At 38.2% G+C, this 13,849-nt stretch overlaps 1 protein-coding gene across 3 annotated transcripts in view; it reads right to left on the bottom strand.

Annotated features, from left to right (window-relative positions):
• Positions 1 to 13,849, bottom strand: part of THOC1 (THO complex subunit 1) — a 22,827-nt gene extending 8,978 nt beyond the window's left edge. For 2 of the 3 annotated variants that reach the window (XM_063326666.1, XM_063326669.1), the window contains exons 1-16: positions 13,720 to 13,849; positions 12,710 to 12,783; positions 12,543 to 12,603; positions 11,773 to 11,839; positions 10,568 to 10,686; positions 9,250 to 9,298; positions 8,640 to 8,735; positions 8,263 to 8,345; positions 7,684 to 7,757; positions 6,972 to 7,080; positions 5,839 to 5,970; positions 4,458 to 4,558; positions 2,495 to 2,561; positions 2,277 to 2,327; positions 1,459 to 1,529; positions 313 to 336 (exon numbers count right to left, since the gene is read on the bottom strand). In XM_063326666.1, the coding sequence (XP_063182736.1) occupies positions 313 to 336; positions 1,459 to 1,529; positions 2,277 to 2,327; positions 2,495 to 2,561; positions 4,458 to 4,558; positions 5,839 to 5,970; positions 6,972 to 7,080; positions 7,684 to 7,757; positions 8,263 to 8,345; positions 8,640 to 8,735; positions 9,250 to 9,298; positions 10,568 to 10,686; positions 11,773 to 11,839; positions 12,543 to 12,603; positions 12,710 to 12,783; positions 13,720 to 13,767 (1,226 nt within the window). In that variant the 5' untranslated portion in view covers positions 13,768 to 13,849. The remainder of the gene's footprint in view (positions 1 to 312; positions 337 to 1,458; positions 1,530 to 2,276; positions 2,328 to 2,494; positions 2,562 to 4,457; positions 4,559 to 5,838; positions 5,971 to 6,971; positions 7,081 to 7,683; positions 7,758 to 8,262; positions 8,346 to 8,639; positions 8,736 to 9,249; positions 9,299 to 10,567; positions 10,687 to 11,772; positions 11,840 to 12,542; positions 12,604 to 12,709; positions 12,784 to 13,719) is intronic. The other variant, XM_063326668.1, reaches the window with a different exon arrangement.

The raw sequence follows: 13,849 nt of genomic DNA, 5'->3' as shown, positions 1-13,849 counted from the left end.
AGAAGGACTGGGATTCTAGGAGCGAAAGGAGGCAAGGAGGGGAAGGAAGGAAGAGGAGAGAGAAGGTAAAGATAAGGAAAGGGATTTGCCGGACACCAGAATTAGCTCAGTCACAATTTAAAGGTCTATCAGAGTCCCAATATAGAAAAAGAAGCAAATCACACTGGTGCCAGCAGCACATATTAAGTATTATCTACCCTGCTGCTGGGATCATCTGCTCTATGATTCCAAGTTCCCTTTCCCCAGGTGCACCTGATTTCATGGGATCAGAGAATGGCGATCCCAGACCACTGAGGTCAGAGTAAGACCTACCCAAGCTGAAACTCTGGCTGAGATCTAAAGGAGGAGACAGAACATTTATAAAAGTCAAGTTTCATAATTTTACTTTCCTACCCGCCCCCCCCAATAGTCATTTCTCTCTTCTCACAGCCCCCCTCCCTTTTTTGCAAACAGCTGAAGTCATGACAAGGTAGCTCCACCTGATCTCCCCATAAAAGGAAACCTGTAAGGAGATGATGACCCAGATGCTCCTCACCACGAAGAGGCTACAGACTGTGTGTAGAATGAAGAAGGATGGAAGAGGAATATTTGGTCATCAACGCAAGACAGTCATGTAGACATATGGAGTCCAAATTCAAGCTTTGCCACTAGTTAGTAACTAATTACAAAGGAAACCTTTCAATGGTGAAAGCCACCTAATCCTAATTTCCTTTCAGGTAAGTGATCACTACCAAGTGGCAAACCTAATAAATGAAGTGCATAAGAGGCAAACTGTTCCACTAAACTCCAGGTACACTGCCCCACCAAAGCCATAACGCCAAAGGCTTCATTAGAGGAAATCCAAAACAGTATATGGGAAAGTCAGGCACTAACTTCTTCTACCTAGAGTCTGCTAAGGGAGGAGGATTATGGGCACAAACTTGAGCATAGGAAGCCCCACCTAAACACGAGGAGGAACTTGTTTACTTTGAGGGTGGCAGAGCACTGGAACAGGCTGCCCAGAGAGGTGGTGGAGTCTCCGTCTCTGGAGACATTCAAAACCCGCCTGGATGCGTTCCTGTGCAACCTGCTCTAGGTGACCCTGCTCCAGCAGGGGGGGTGGACTAGATGATCTCCAGAGGTCCCTTCCAACCCTATGATTCTATGAGGGGAGACAGCTTGCTCCAGTCTCCTCACTCACTAGATCCTTAGTATTAAGGGAACAAAACATTGCCATGAGACAGCAAGGAATGCTCTCCTGAGACCCCGCACATTCATAACCACCTCTTCACTGACATACTGAAGCGTTAATACTTTTGGCAGAAATCCAGCAGCCTTCTGCACACACAGAAGGGACACCCAGCTACACAAACCTCAAAGTTGTGTGAATCATTAATGTTCACATACACCATGAGTACGCATTCTGAAGTTGAACCATCATTTCAAACAAGCAGCAGCAAGCTGTAACATAATAGTTACCTTTCTTTCACAAAGCTTGGGCAGCCCTCATTTTTCCATGAGTTCCAGTTTTCTTCAGTATTTAATATATGCTGGAGAAACACAATATTGCACATTATTAGGTCATAATCATCTTCAGAGTTGACCCCAAAGTTTTTAATTGAGTTGTTACAATTAAAGGGAAAACTTTGTTACTCCATGTCATCGGTATAATCTTACTGATTGGTTTAGTTTATCCAAATTATTAGTTTTATTTTATTAGTTGGTTTAGTTTATTATTAGTAGTAGTTGATTTAGTTTATTCAAAAATAGTGTGTCTCCTCTCTTCAATAATTGCAGGAAAGGCTTTATTTCTCTTTCTCTAAACAAGAAAGTAGGTGCAGGCAAAGTAAAAGAAAAAAAGAAAGCAAGAAGACAACTTCTTTTTTAATTCCACTAGCATCTTATCCCTATGTCTTTGGGCACAGCACTCCTTTCTGCAAAGGCTTTTAGATTTTTCTTATTATATTGTTTGTTTATGATATACTACTATAATTAATATATCTTATTATTATATTATTAATATAAAGTTATTATATTATTTATTGATTTTTTCAAAAACTAATGTCTCCTGTACGTGCACATGCACACATACGCACATTTCGATTTCTCCCAAGGAGAAGGAAGAAAAGCACATTAATGAAAACATGGGAAAAATGTGACTACAAAAATAAAAAGACATTATAAGACCTTTTTTACTGAGATGAGATAGAAGTTCTCTCAGATGTGTTCCAAAAACTAGTTTAAACTGATAGTGCTTTTTTACGCTCTATATAGACTTTGTTCAGACAAGCACTTACCTCTACCATTTTCGAGAATCTTTCTCCGTCTGGAGGATTTTCTGAAAGAAGCTGTGGGAGGAAGAAAAAGAAGTTAACTTTTTGCATAACATTTGTAGTAGAATATGTACAAAAAACCCAAAGAAAATGATGGTTACTGCTTCAAAGGTGGCTGATACAATATTACACAATTAACATTTTTTACATGTAGTTTTTAGAGAAGGATTTACTGTACCAACCTGGTAAACTGCTTTTGTAGTATCTTCAATCCAAAGAGACTGTTCATCTGTTAGAACATAGTTTGAACTGGAATTGAAGAAAACAAAAAACCAACAAAGAAAGTGTCATTAACTCAGATCACTTTTTTTTTTTTTTTAATAAATTTGAAGAGTTTCCTACACATCAAAATATTGCTGTGGACACATCATTTACACTACATACTTTTTGAGGGGTGTTAGAGGGGATCTGATGAAAGTACTATAAATGTGCTCTGCTCCGGTCCCACAGACTGGCCACTTACAAGTCTGTGGAGTTAATTAGATGTGCTTGCGGAATAGACTTTCAGGTTTAGCTTCATCCAACAGGAAGCCCATTTGTGTGCTTCAAGATCATGCCTTGATGTTGGGCCCAAAGCACAAGTGGGGACAATGAAATGACTTCAAAAAACCCTTTCCTAACTCCAGCTAAAGCACTACTGCAGACAAACCACAGTAAAAGAAACAATTTGTCTACCAGCTAAACACAGAACACAGATCCTGAATATCTGAAAACACGAACTATATATAGCATAACCTGAAGTCATTAAAAAAGTTGTTTGGTACATATAGAATTATAATGAAATCAGTAAGTTGAAGTGAAAAGGGAAGAACATAGAAATAAATATAACATGGCTCACTTCATTGCCAAGAAGAAACCAGAACTTTTAGATTCTCATCTTATTTTTAATGTGTTTTAAATTTTTGTTTTTCACTGGTTCAAGAATCCATTTGAAGCATAACCATTAACATTCCATTTACAGTGTTGAAAAGCAATATAACACAAACCAACTTTTTATGAAGCACTAGGTACCTTAAATAGCAAATATAAACATGACACGGCTAAGTCAGTAACATGAGAAAGACTTCTAGAACTAGCTTCTCTTAGTTAATAGGATATAAAAGAGCTCTTCTTTAAGGAAGGGAATAATTAGTATTATTTTACTACTGCACCAGGTGTTATACTACACCATTTATATGTCATACCACCCTCAACAAATGATAAGTGAGTAGTGCTTTTAATGAACGCTTTAATGAATTGTCATTGGAATGACTGACTATGACCTCTACAGGACTGAACTGCAATTCAGAAGACATGAATTCTATTCCTTCTCTGCCACCACATTGCCTTAGTAAATAATCTATAGAATGAGGGTAACGATCCTAATCTAGTTTGCAAAGTTCTTTGAGATCAGTTTATAAAAAGCAGTATATTGCAGATGAAAGATAGCTGCCTTAAATGTTAATCATTATGTGCGCATGTGGTCAAGGGCACAAGAAATGAACTGAGGCAGGGGTTTTTTCAGCATAAAATTAGAGTACAGAGTAGGAAAAGATTTGTTCTGTCACATTAATTTATAAAAGCAATAATCACCACTGTTATTTCTTGCTATTTTAGACAGAATTCTGTAGCACACCAGGAAAAAACAAATCAGCAACTAACTACACATCACAGAGTCAACATACATTCAAAACAATGCCACCTATAAGTAGCTTGCATTGGTCTAACAACTTGCTGCTGCCAGAGAGACAGACTCCCTCCCTCGCATGGCTGGCACTCACCTTAAACAAGCTTTAGTGGCCTCTACTTCTCTGAGACTCCACTCAACTCACCAATTTAGCAGAACACTAATTCTGCAGAGGTGAGCAGATAGGTTTTTTGCTGGTTTAGTAAACTGCACAAATTTGAGTAAGTTTAATGAATACTGGAGCATCTGCAAGGGTGGGCAGAGAATCACACAGAGAAGAGCAGAGAAAGGCAAGAATGAGACCTCCCCTTTCCTGCTGTAAAATAACTTCAGCCACATCATATATTTACCAATGCAAGGCTCTGCAAGTACCACGAGAACCTTATAGAACAAGCAGACATGAACTCTTGTAAAATTTTTTGTTTTATCTCCAAGTTCTTAGCTCCCCATCCCCAAAAGACAAGGTATTTCCGCATTACCTTTTAAATTTGACCTGTCCCTTTAGATACTGAAATAGTATTAGGTACTGCAACAAGATGTGCCGGCGAAAGTTACTGTCACTCAGCTGTAAATCCATCAGCTAAACAAACAAAAAAAACACAAACAAAAAAAGAATTAAACATTTAAAGACACTAAACATGCATAAGTTAAAAAAATCCAACAAATGGTTTCAGATAAACTAGACGGGGACTGTTCATAAAGCAAGATAAGTCATTACAGAATCTCTATTTGGTATCACTTATCAGGACAGTGCTCCATAAGCTACTAAGACTGATAAACTGTCACCTAGGAAAGATGTCATTTAGGAAAGACTGTTATCAAAATTTCTAATTAAATCCATTTTTTAAAAGCATGACAAACTGCCCGTAAAAATAAACAGTGTCGTCTTAGATTTTTGTTTAACTAGTTTCATAGTCCTAGATTTTACAACATTCACTTTGAAGCAAACAAGAATTTGGAAAAAAAAAATTCAATTTTTTCAGTAACCGAAGGACAGTTTGCTCCCTTTTCCTATGAACTACTAGCTAGAGCATAAGGGTTTGGTTACCACAGAAGGGTTCACTCTCACAGTGATATACTACTTGGTTTCTATCCTATGTGCTACAGCATGATAGATCACACAAAGGAAACATTTGAAGATTCTTTAAAGAAAGAGACCTTTGACTATTGGGTGTAAATTAAGGAACCAATTCTGTATCTTCTAGATTGTATTTTAAAGTTGTCAATACACAGATTAAAGGCTTAAGAGGAATTTACCTACTCTTCTATCTCAGAAAGAGAAAACATGCTGCACTGAGACTTCCTTTCTATCATCTACTAATGCATGCATTTAAAAGTTAAAGTTATGTATTATTCCAAAATGAAGACAATAATTTTAGGATTAAATTCAATAGTGTTGTATTTTTGAGTTAATATTAACAGCATTAAAACCTCTGAAGATCTTTTTAGAAGCAATTTTATGAGGCAGAAAATATAACTAACATATCATCAGCCACGTTTTGAAAATGTAATTCTAAAGGCAATAAAAAAAGCAACAGACCTTTAAATATTTACTCTCTTTTAACTTCCCTTTCTAAATGTAACAATACACATCAAACACAATAAATAAGAGTCAGCTTTACTGCAGACTCTTATTCCAGAAATAGAAGTCCCTGAATCATGAACTAACAGAGGGAATCCACACAGTGGAACAGGGTACCCAGAGAAGCTGTGGAATCTCTACCTGTGGAGATGTTCAAAACCCAACCAGACATAGCGCTGATCAAGCTGCTCTGAGAGCCTTGAGCAAGGGGGTTAAACGGGACATAGGTTCCTTCCAACCTCAACTACTCAGTGATTCTGAGAAAAGAAAGCACATACCTTTTCACTAGTTAGGAACTTTGCAAAATATACATGTTCTCCTCCTGTTTTTAGTTCTTCCAACTTTTTTCGGGAAGCCTGAGTGTCATCCAATTTGTAACTTTTGAAAACAGCCAAAACTTCTTCTGAGTACTATAAAACAGAGTTATTTACCACATGAAAATGATACAAAAACTTTGTAACTGAAGAACTACACTAGACTTACTGCCAAACAAGTAAAGTCATTTGTAAACTTGCTATCAGCCGGTTGAAACAAGACCAATTTACCGCAAATACGTAGGGCTTCTCTGAATACCACAAATGATGGTGAAAGCGTTACTTATCGTTTCAGAACATCTAATCATTTGGAGTATTTAAAACATGCTAAGAAAAACAATGTTATGGGTTGTGAACAATGCACAAATGCTTCGTTGTTTAGACGTTATGAAAGAACAGGTGATGATGGTGCTATATTCAAAGTGACAGTTAAATTTGCAGTGCTGCTTTTTAAAAAAAAAAAAAGAATCAATTCAAAGCCTTAAAGCTGCAATGAAGAAAAACTCAGAAGTTTCATCTGAAAGACTTAAGCTTGGCCTTGTTCAGTTTCTCTGAACCATACATGGGGGTTTTTTTGGTGTTTGTTTTTTTTTTTTGAAAGCTGAGAATATAGACCTCATTAACTAGATTTATATTAGAATGTCTGAGCAGGTGTTACCTCTTATTACCGGAGCACAGAGAATGAAGATTGAAAAGAAACAATCTGCCTGCTAGTAAATAAACAGTGAGTGGCAAATTGTGAACAAACAGTAGCTTAGCAGTTAATCATCCTCAACATTCATCCTAAGCAAAATTGAAACAGTTGGCCAAAGGGGACATTCAAGTCATTGCTTCTATAAAGAGAACTGTCTCATTAGACACTTATCTTCAGGATCCCACTGGGATCAATATAACTATTCAGAAGTAAGAACTAGGATTGGGTAGAACTATTTTTCTTGTTGGGGGGGGGGAACCTAAATCCCACAAGCTCTGCTTTTTGCAGATGACAAATGGCATTAGCAGCTGAACTGTTCTATGTTTATGCAGTCACTCTTCTACTTGTGTAAACTGCCACTTTTTACTGAGGCTGAATAGTTGAAAGCATGAACTCAGATTACCTTAAGAAAAGTTTTCCATGAGACCTTCTCATAGCACTGCACAGGATTTCTAAAGTAATCTTGAAGTGACCAGAATTTTCTGTACAGGTTATAATCTATTGGAATGGAACTGAGGAAAAAAAAAAAATATATGAAAAAAACCAGTGTCGACAGTGATATATTAAATTCCAGTCCTCTCAGGAATGTGCAATCTCAGTAAATAACATTCATTTTGTAAGTGAAATAATGAGTCAATAGAAAATCCCTTACAGTAAATCTGTAATTCAGAATTTGTCCCTAAAAGAGTTTTCCATCCAGTCTATTGTTACTGTCTCACCACAAAAGCAAATAGTAAGAGAAAGGTATCTCAGGAGTTTTTCACTATCTGGGGAATGAAGGAGCACAGCTTTTTCTCCTAAAAGCATATACAGCATGTACTTAGAATCCCTGAAAACATCTTACCAGCAGAAGTTTTGTCAAGGTAATTGGGAAAATTGTGAAAGAATAACAGTGGTTCTCAGACAGGGTATGCAACTTTTTCAAATAATCTGTAGATTTCTTCCCTTTGCCAGGCACCTCCACTTAAACAGATTAAGACACTGCTAAGGTTGTATCTAATCTTGAAAGAACAGGAGATAAGTAGGATTCTGAGTACAGCATTTAGGGTATTTCCCAAACAGCTCTTTCACTTTGTAAAATTTCATTTCAACTTTCAGAATCGCTGTAAGCTCACCAACTTGTTGGTGCTTCATCATCTCCCATTTCACCTTCTTCTACGTCCATTCCTTCTTCTCTCTCCTCAGTGTGCTAATAGGAAAAAATAATTAAAAACTTACACAAATGCCAGTATAATTTGCATAGTTTTCATAATGTTCTTTATTTTAAACATTCTATTACACATTAGATCAGAAAGCTTAAGATGGTAACTCAAAAGATCTCTGAAGTATTATTCCAGTAAAGCGTGCAACAAACTCCTGTCTTAACACCTTACTACACTTTGCAATGGTAGCCTGACTTCTCTTGAAAAAAAGCTGAAGGGACAGCTCTATCCTCCACACATTGTGAGGAAAACTTAGTACAGTAAGTGACAGTGCTTATCCTTCACAATCAAATCAACTTTTTTCCCCTCCTCAAAGTCCACACAGTTTAATGTACCAGGTAACATGCCTATTTCCAGAATCAGCAGCTTGATCTGAAGAGGGGTGATCAAACTGTGAACATACAGTTCTGAACATTATGCATAGTAGTGCATCTCTGCGCAGTCTTACATATTTCCTGCAGATTGAAAGAAAAACGACATAAGAATTTTCACCTTCTGTCCTAGAGTGCTCTCATGTTCATTGGTATTGAAAACAGTGACATTTTCCAGGTTAAACTGACTCTGCAAGTTAAGTCCTGTAAAAAACAAAGGGTCAGCCTTAGATGAGGTGAAGTTCATAAGTCTGTTCATTCAGTTGTTTATGAGATGCTGATATTAAATTCTCAGAAACAGCATTCAAAACTTGTGTTTGAAAATCACAACACATGAAAGGTCACTTACAATATCAGGGGTAGAGAGAAGAACTGAGATACAAGTCCAAAGTTATATTCTCCAGCCAAATTTGATCGGCAACCATCAGAAACTTAAAAAATTCAGCATATTTAGTCTTTGTTAGATGTTGTGTGATGAAATTAAAAAAAAAATCTCACCTGACTTTTCTGAAAGCGGAAATAACCTAGCCAAGAACAGCTGAATTCTTCCACAGAAGACTGTGTTTTGTGACTTAGATAACCTTCTTAGGAGGTCTAAATAATGTAAACAGCAAAGAATATTAGTATTAATCCCTCTTTCAATTTCTCATGTACTAGAATTTAAGACTTGCCAATTACATGACCTACACAGCTAATGACAGGAAACTAAGATTTGTAAATTTAAATGCTAGTAACTTCCTCAGATCAGTCATATTTTTTCCACACGCATTCTACTGATTCTCCTAACACCTTCAACGGCAATAAAAAATAAATTCAAATCAAACCCTACTCAAATACAGCCTCTGATATGGGCCTTGTCATTGCTGAAGAATAAGTATTTCTAAGATGTTCTGCTATAATGACCCCCACTGATGAGGAGATTTCCCTCAGGTCAGAATGACTTTTACATTAATCAGCAAGACTCACGAATATCTGCTCAGATGAGCGGTCTGCCTTTTAACTTTATTACTTATTGAACACACTGAATGTAAATCAAATTATTAAACTCATTTGCTGAGAGAGGGAGTTCTTTAATTCCCCGCCACCCCCCCGAAAAACTGCAACTCACCATTGCACATTCGTAGCAAGTAATTTTTCCCTGCAGAGTAAAATGTATTCTGAAACAGAGTAAAGGTATTTAGATCATTAAAAGAACACAAAACCTTCTTGAGCAGAATTTCAGATCAATCACCAGCCACAAGCAAGTATGAGTTAACTACTGTTAACTCTAAATTTGAGTTTTCCCTTAAATAAGAAGCAGGTTTCACAAAAGGCAAAATAGAACAAGTAGTCCCGCAAATTCCAAGAAAGCATAAAACACAACATTTAAATCCAGCCTCCATACAGAAAATCTGCATGTGACCATGAACTGCAAAAGCCACATCCACCTTTTTTCCCTTGAACACACTAATTTTTTTACACTCATTGCCTTTATTATTCTATGCATTATTTATACACAAACGCAAAGAGCAATACACAAAAGATATAGAGTATTCACAGTAGTAGTAATTTGGCAGCAGGAGAAAGAAATTGATAGGTACTTGAATTAACAATAAATAACAGTTTGTGAGAAAAAACAGGGGGCATAATGTTACCTGAAACAGAACAGCCTGAATGAATGCCTATGGGAGGTAGTCCCGCTTAGGAAAACACAGAGAAACTGGAATGCTTTTCAGATGTTACCTACAGAGTTGCTAACGCTTGTGGTCCCAGCAGCATTACAAAAGAGCAAACCAAGGATACCGAGATCCAAGGTCTATTATGATCTTGGAATGAAATGCAGGCACCTTACGACTTATGCCCGAGACCCTTAATTCACTCTTTAATTAACAGTGCCTGCAGCACAAGAACCTTAGCAGCCTGTCGCAGCAGCTCGTCTCCTGCTACAGCACCATGGCACAGCAAGACCATAAAACATCCATGCAGGCCTTGAAATACCGATTGCTCCTCAAAGGGAAAACCATTTTCGGGCAACGTATTCACCATTGCTATAGTCCTGTAATGGAAAGTTCATTAAGGAACTGACCAAGAAGACTTCTTTCCCTGCAAATTGGAGATGGAGGAATCTCCCGCAGCTCTGAGGAAGAGGCTGAATAGTAAGTCAAGAAAGAAACTACTCATACAAACTGTGCATTGGAATTTAAGTTTCTGGTTTCTAAATGCGACAAATACTGTCGAAAAAGGAGTCAGAAATAGAACATCAAAATTGATTTGTTTTATTATTCATTTTCTGACCTCTGCTGCCCAGACACTATTAAGCCTCAAAATAAAACATGCTCAATGCTACTATTTTAACAGAAACAAAGAGTTAAAATCTGTTTGTAAGAAATGGTTCAGGCAGACCGAAACTTTGGGACAACTACATCACATTTTAGAAAAATACCTACCGATTTCCATGTAGCAACATTTTTCTCCACAAAAGTAAAAATTTTGTCACACTGATCCAAAGGCAGGCAATCCAGAACATCCCCCAGAAGCACAAAAGGGGTTGATGCAGTGCAGATACCTAAGAACAGGGGATATTTTATTCATCAAATATGAACTAAAATGTAATAAAGATGCATGGCAATTGAGGGACATTATGCCAAAAAGAAGAGAAAGAAGTTCCCCTGGGTTCCTACAAAGCCTAACTAAAAGCTTGGCCTAAAGCATGAACTTCCATTAAAGCTATTTCTACATGTACATGTATGCAGATGAGCTTTACAAAAAACTTCGTACTAACATAAAACAAATAATAAAGAATAACCGTTCTAAAACCCTCCAAGTCTGAAACAATGTCGCACCTCTTTGCGGCCTGCAAGTAAACTCTTTAAGACTTCTAAACCCACAGTTAGTTACACTACACACACCCATGAAGTCTGACAGTCTTTTCCTCAAGAAAAGCACTACTAAAGCCGTGCTCCAACTCTGCCTACCCACGCTATGTAGTTCGGTAATGCCTGCATTCCTCATAGTCACAGGTCTTGTTACTCTACAGTTCATAAAACACATATGTAGTTGAGCTATACTTACGAAAACAAATATTTGATGTGCAATGTGAAGAAATATACAAAGGGAAGAGGCACTAAAGCCTCTTCGGAACAGATGAGCATACTGATTTCTGACACAAAAGACAGTTTCAGATGTATATAATAGAAACAGATTCAAGTATCTAAAAAACAGCCATGTACTAACAGGTCGGTACTGGGAGATGAGAACAGATATTCACGAACAGTTATTTCTGGTTCTGCCAGTGAAACCTAGAACTCTGCCTCAGTGGTCTCATCTCTGAAATTACAACAGGAGACTTCCAAACATTTTACAGTGGTGGACAAAGATAGAAAATGCTAATTATTTTGCAACCAAAACCACGCATTTTCCTCCATTTAAAAAAATAATAAAAATTCAAACACAAATGTCACACATAAGCACGAATTTAATTATATTATACTTCATTCCTCTTGTGAAACAGATATAATAACCACAAGCGTAAGGACCAGACAATATCAAAGCTAACTGCTGTAGATGACATACAGAAAAAAAAAAAAAAGATTTTAAAATTCCCCTAAATGGTCCCTAGAACTCCCAACAGATTTGAGAGAAAGATGCTCACCTTCTGTGACCCCACTAATAGCAAGAGAAATAATTGCCAGGAGATTTTCACATGGAGCTTTATTTATCTAAACAAACAAAACAATGTTAAACTTATGTATTCTGACCTAAATATACCTAACAAAACTAAACATCTTGTTTTCAAGAAGATATATTTAAAACAAATATTGGCATTCAACTTCCCAAAACTTCAAACAGTCTTATTCAATCAGACCTGTCAGTAAACTACATAAAATTGTTACTGAGCGAGCAATGTTTCTTGACCGACCCTACAATACCTACTGCATAGGGAGTGTCATTTACCTCTGAAAATGAATATCCCACATTCAGCTTTCTTTCTAGTAATATCAACAAAAACATTATTTGATTCATTTCATCATTATTTTCAGCTGACAGGCAGCTTTGTTACATGCTAGTAACAAATAAACCACTCCACCCCACTCTTAAATTATAGTTGTAGAATAATGCACATTTATGAACAACAATGTTAAGACATAGTACACATTCATAAGCATTACAAAGAACTGCTGAAAAAGGCTGACAACACCTTTTGCTGTAGTGTGGTATCTGTAAAATACTGCCATTTTGTCCTACCTACCAATCTCTTTTAATCATCTATATTCAAGTTTAATTAGGTAACTTTTACATAACGCAGGTTTTTAATAAACAGTATTTCCTTACACAAAAATTGCTATGAAATTAATATATTAACTTGCAAATAGAAATTTGAGCTTTATCAAGAGATAAACCGTAGCAGCTTAAAGGACTTACTATTTCTTCTTCTACAATAACTCGAAAAGCTTGATCCAAGGTACACTTCTTTTCATTTTCACTGCAAATGCAAACATTCTACATCAGGCAGTAAAAACTACTAGGGATAAGATTACTGAAAGTTATCTGAATAAACACCTTTTAAAGATCAAGCAGTGCCTGCTTACCTCCCAGGAATCTGGTTGAATGCGTTCAACAATGGCTTGATACTTTTGTTAATCAGAGCATCTCTGGTAGACGTCTATCAAAACATAAAAAAAGAAAAGTTACAAAACCAGGATCTCCTCCTCCCTCTACCCAACAGTGGACAGAAATACTAAGGAATTTGTTTGCCACACACCATCAGTAAGTTTACCAAAAGAACTTTCTAACAGGCAGTGCAAATAAGTGCCTAGCAAATTAGGCACGTGCGCTAGTAGAGCAACACACTTCAAACCTGGGCTAACAGTGTGATAAAAACAGTATTTAAGTAACACACAGAGGAATACACTGTTGTGACTGATGCTGCAACCACAATCGTCTCAAGCCCCAGGCACACAACTTCACCTGCCTCACAGGCAGGTGATGGTGGTTTGGGACATGACTCCTGCTAACGACGTGGCCTAAAAATTACTGAATCCTGTAACAAAACCAATCTAATGGAGCAGGTGCCTATGCCTTGACCACTTCTGTGCAAACCCCATCCCCTTGCCTGACAAACAGGGCCTCAAACGGCAGGGCCCGGAGACCAGGGTACACATCCATCCTCCCCTGCTCTGGCAACAGAAAAGCACCATTTGACAGAGGCGCAAAAGAGATATGCGCAATAACCTGCCGACGTTTTTCTGCGGCGGTTAAGCGAGAATTTAGTTTACTTTAATTTTACGTTAATTTTTGTTAAAGCTAAACATCAGGCCCTCCCTTTGGCGGGCCAGGCTGAGCCGGTACAAAGTCCTGTCCCCCAACTTAAACCGCTTTATCTCAGCCGCCCTGAACGCTCGTTAAAGGGGAGCCCGCCCCCCCCCCCTCAGCGGGAGGTTGCGGGTCCAGGGGCGGCCCGGCCCAGCGGTTCAGGCGGAAGGGGGGCGGACGTCGCGCTGAGGCAGCCTCCCTCCCGCCTGGCCCCGCTCCGAGCGGCCCCGAGGGAGAGGAGACCGACCCACCCACCCACCTTCCCCCCGGTCCCCGTCCATCTCACCGTGAAGCGGAGCCGGGCCTCAGGCAGGCTGAAGAGCGGCGGCGACATCGTTACAACCGACCGGCGCGCACCGATGACACCGTACTCCACGGAACGGCGCTACGTACTTCCTGGAAACGCCCCACCCCCA

The sequence above is a fragment of the Chroicocephalus ridibundus genome, chromosome 2 (genome assembly GCF_963924245.1).
Source record: "Chroicocephalus ridibundus chromosome 2, bChrRid1.1, whole genome shotgun sequence".
NCBI lineage: Eukaryota > Metazoa > Chordata > Aves > Charadriiformes > Laridae > Chroicocephalus > Chroicocephalus ridibundus.
This window is presented reverse-complemented; position numbering and strand designations above follow the sequence as displayed.